Source organism: Branchiostoma belcheri, unplaced genomic scaffold, assembly GCF_001625305.1.
Source record: "Branchiostoma belcheri isolate BF01 breed outbred unplaced genomic scaffold, Haploidv18h27 scaffold4, whole genome shotgun sequence".
Taxonomy (NCBI): Eukaryota; Metazoa; Chordata; class Leptocardii; order Amphioxiformes; family Branchiostomatidae; genus Branchiostoma; species Branchiostoma belcheri.
The window spans coordinates 4907342-4911915 of record NW_017804020.1 but is presented as its reverse complement, the minus strand read 5'-3'; the positions used below and the strand labels follow the sequence as shown (position 1 = coordinate 4911915).

Here is a 4574-nt window from a genome sequence, read left to right as displayed (position 1 = left end):
TGCGAACTTCAGACATTCTAAATGTGTCACAACGTCCGGTCATTTGTTTCATACCGCCTGCCTGCAGGACACTGACCCCATCAGGCTGGGCTGTTCGTCGCGCGAGGGAGGGTTACTCACCAGTGTGGGGTTTCACTGATTGATAGCAAAAAAGGAAAATTCTAGACTCATCTGACAAGTCAGGAACCAATCCTAGGATCAGAAACCATCCTCACATTTAAGAGGTTTATCGCGTCGTGTGTTCTTTTGTCCTACCAAACAATATAGTAATCCTTCAAAGTGATAGATTTTTCTGAAGACATCAACAGGTTTTTCTCCGATGATGACCTTGCTATGAGCTGTTGGAACATCAGCCTGACCTTCCCAACAACCAGCACACAACCTTAATTACCGCCGGAAATGTCTGGGTGTAATTAACCCTTCCGCTGGTCGCCCATCACCAGGTGTGACAGCTAATATCGACAGCCCGCCCCATCCATCGCGTAATCGGATTAAGTGCCTGACTCGACATTCCCGGAGGGGGCGACTTTTAATAAAAACTGGTCCATGCTGATGGGGAGCTGTGCATGATCCATGCCGCCAGGGGCGCGGGCTTAGCACGCCTCCCCGGGCCGACACCCCACCGAAATGAAAAACGAAATTGCGATGTGCTTCAGCCATCCGGAAAGCCGGATGAAAACTTGACGAGCGAAGACTGACGTGCCCCGGGGCGTCGGGATCCGCCGGCTCATCTTGGCTCATCCACTGTGTGAGTGATCACGTGACCTGCGCGTGACGTTGATGACGTGGGAAGAGGATTCTCCTTAAGAGGACACGGAACAATAAAACTCGCCTACTCGGTTCACATGTCTACTTTGTGCGCTGAAACTCTCATAACAGTTTTTGACAGCAGAGGCGTGTAAAACTTGTATAAAGATCTTTCGTAAATAAGCGACTTTGTACATAGCATTTAAGGATAAGACTTGACGAGAAGACTAGAGTAGGTGTGAAGCATGGCCTTCAACATTACGTGCCAACTGACGGCCGCCGCGAACAGCAGCTCCCCGCTCGAGCTGCTGCTGCCGTGTAACGCCACCGGCGGCCCGGACGTCTGGTCGGCGGGCTCCCTCTCACCCGACGGCCGCCTGTGGAGGTACACCACCACGGCGGTGTGGAAGGACACGGCGCTAGGCATCGTCCTGGCCTGCCTGTGTCTGGTCACCTGCGTCGGGAACGCCATGGTGCTTCACGCCGTGCGGACCAACAAGGAACTGCAGACGGTCAGCAACTTCTTCATCGTGAGCCTGGCGGTGTCGGACCTGGTGGTGGGGACGGGCGTCATGTCGCTCAGCACCGCCTACATCCTGGCCGAGGAGTGGCGCTTCGGGCTGGCGCTCTGTCAGGTACGTGACGCTTTGACTAGCACTCTGTCAAGTACGTGACGCCTTGGATGGCGCTCTGTCAGGTATGTGGCGCTTCGGGCTAGCGCTCTGTTAAGTATGTGACGCTTCGGGCTAGGGCTCTGTCAGGTACGTGACACTTTGACTAGCGCTCCGTCAGGTACGTGACCTTTGACTAGCGCTCCGTCAGGTACGTGAAGTTTTGGGTGGCGTCCCATCAGGTATGTGGCGCTTCGGGCTAACGCTCTGTCAGCTACGTGGCGCTTTGTCTGGTACCTGGTGCATTTATAGCTGCCGCTTGCAGTGCTGTACGGAATAAACTAGAACCCAGACAATTACGGCAAGTCTAGGCTTTTCTCGATCACGATGAAAACTCAAGGTTTGATTTTTTTTCTCACAAAAATCGCTGTTTTGACTGGCATATATCGCAATAAAAGTCGACCGTCTTAGGCATTGATTACTTGTCGAATGCCATCCGTACGCTACTGCCTAAAATCTTCAGGTTACAAGGATTTCAGCATTCTTTAACCTTTAAAACAACAGGCGGCCTCACAGTAAAGCACACTGCCGTCCAGAGAGAGTCCCCGACTGTGTTTTCTAATCAAAAGCCGATCCTCGGTAACGACTTTTGTATACGTTTACAGGCACGAACCGTTTTAGCGGAGACGGGAATGCCACTTTGATGGGCTTTCATTATTCACGGTTCTGGTTCTGACGTTAACTTAACCATCTGTCTGTGGATGTATGGGAGAGATGTTTACAAGCTGATACTTTACCATCTGTAGGAAGGGTATAGACTGGAAAAACGGCCATGCTTATGGTGCACGCCGTATTCCCCAATTCTACATGTAGATTGTGACCTCGGCTTTGCTTAGCCTGGAATCCATCCCTAAGAGCTATCTGCCGGTTCTAGTAGCTATTTGTCGGTAGGGATGGATTCCAGGCTAGCTCCTGCTATCTCTAGCTATGGTATTGTGTTCCTTGAAACTTCACTCAGGCTGTAAGATGCTAACAAATTCTCAAGACGTGCCCCTCCATCCATTCCCTGCCTGTGACGTAAGGAAGTCGATATCCATAAGTCAAGCCGGCGACAGGGCAGCTCAAACCTTCAATCCTCCTGCTTTCAAACTACTTCGATCTGACAGATGGGGCTGAAAATAGGTCTTTATTGATAGTACTACTTATTTCGGAGCATTTATGAGCGCGCCCACCGGCAAAATACCGTTTGGGAAACCCTAAATCTTCTTCGTCAGCAGAACGTATGGTGCTGTAGGATTGACTATGGCGACATTAGCTGAGATTTTACTTTAATCATGTTGGTATCCTAAAACTCCCACTATGGCGTCCCCTAGGGTAGGTTTTCCCGGCTTCGCATGTCCGCCCATCGGCGAAAAACCGTCTGGGAAAATATTGAATTCTTTGCCGTAACCAAATCTTACGGTGGGTTTGGATAATATATGGTGACAACTGAGATTTTAACTGAAATTTTAATTATGTCGGTATCTTAAACCTCCCCGTTCTTGGATGTACGATTTACTTTCAGGGCAATTTTGTCGACTGAGAAAATTTATGCGCCTACAGACGGAAAACCGTTTGGGAAGCATTGAATTATTTTCCGAAACAAACAAAAAACTATTTTCGTGCGTGTGGATGGTCCATGTTGACATTAGCCGAGATTTTACTTTAATCTCATTGCCTCATTTCCTGAAACTCCCGCTATGACTTGCTCTAGGGTGACTTTTCTGGCTTTATACAAACCAACACCGACGGAAAGCCATTTGGAAGGTATCGAGTTCTTTGCCGTAACTAACGCTTATTGTGCGTTTGGATAACGTATGGTGACATTAGCTGAGGCTTTCCTCTATTATGTCGGATTACCTAAAACTCCTGCTATGGGTTTTCCGGCTTTATATAACCAACCACCGGCGGAAAACCATCTGGAAAAGTATTAAATTATTCGTCATAAGCAGAGCATATGGTGCGTTTGGATCGTCTATGCACATTTTTTGCCGTAATAATCACATAGGATTTGCTGAGACTCCCTCTATGGTTTGCCTCAGGCGGAGTTTTTCCGGCTTTATCCGCACGCCCGCTGGCGGAAAGTCGTCAGGGGAAAGAATAAATTCCTCGCCGTAGCACGCTTGTTTGACGCATTTGGATTATCTATCATGCTGACATTAGCTGGGATTTCACTCTAATGTCAGAATCCGAAACTCGCTGATGCACACCTGGCTTCGGGCTAAATCAGTCAGGCGAGGATATAAATCCATATTCAAGTTGCGCGTCTCCGAGCGCCTTTATAAAAACACGTCTGCCTCTCCTCCCAACCTGCACCCCGCACGGACACTGATCGATGTGAAGTGATACCCCGGTCAAATTCGTCATATTCTTGCTTTCTATTTTTTATTACGCCATCAAATTTGAAAGGGTTGATAGCATTTGTCTGAAACAATTGGCGTTGTACGTACGGCGGGCTCACAGGACGTGAGGGGAATGGTGTAACCGCAGACTAACAGGAAACTCGAATTGGAGGTCAAAATGCAAGTGTGCGAGGGAACTCGAATATTGCATGTACGCGACAGTGGAATTTCCACAGAATCAGCGAGAAATTCTCATTAATCAATGAAACAAGAAATTCACAACGACTTCAATTATTTCTTATTTCTATTTAAAGCACGCAGGCTTTTCTACGTCACTTTACCGCCCAGTGATGTACACACTATGCACTTGTCGTACGTTGAGGAATAATCGTGCAGCTGTGCTTTTGTTGTCATGCAGTCAGCCTTGAAGCAAATCGATTGGGATGAGAAAACCAAGGAAAGATCGATTCCGTCAAGTTTCTCTCCGGTGTTTAAGCAGATGTGGACTTAACCAGGCATGACCCTGTCCTCGGGAGACAACCGTACGTCTGCAGGAATCAATGTCGCCTCAGTAACAAGCAGCAGCGCTGAGGATGGATGGCAGCACTGGAGCGGGTACAGGAATCACAGAAACACACATACAAAGAGAGGGAGAGAGAGACAGAAGGAGACAGACAGAAAGGCAGAAACAGAGATAGAGACACACACACAGTGCATACTACACACACACACACACACACACACACACACACACACACACACACACACACACACGAGAGAGAGAGAGAGAGAGAGAGAGAGAGAGAGAGAGAGAGAGAGACGACGACGACGACGA

The 4574-nt window shown here is 48.6% G+C and overlaps 1 protein-coding gene across 1 annotated transcript in view; it reads left to right on the top strand.

The window, feature by feature from the left end:
• The first annotated feature begins 992 nt into the window (after positions 1–992).
• The window catches only part of LOC109476949 (histamine H1 receptor-like), a 9368-nt gene continuing 5786 nt past the window's right edge, over positions 993–4574 (top strand). The window contains exon 1 of the mRNA XM_019777966.1: positions 993–1382. Coding sequence (XP_019633525.1) covers positions 993–1382 — 390 coding nt within the window. The remainder of the gene's footprint in view (positions 1383–4574) is intronic.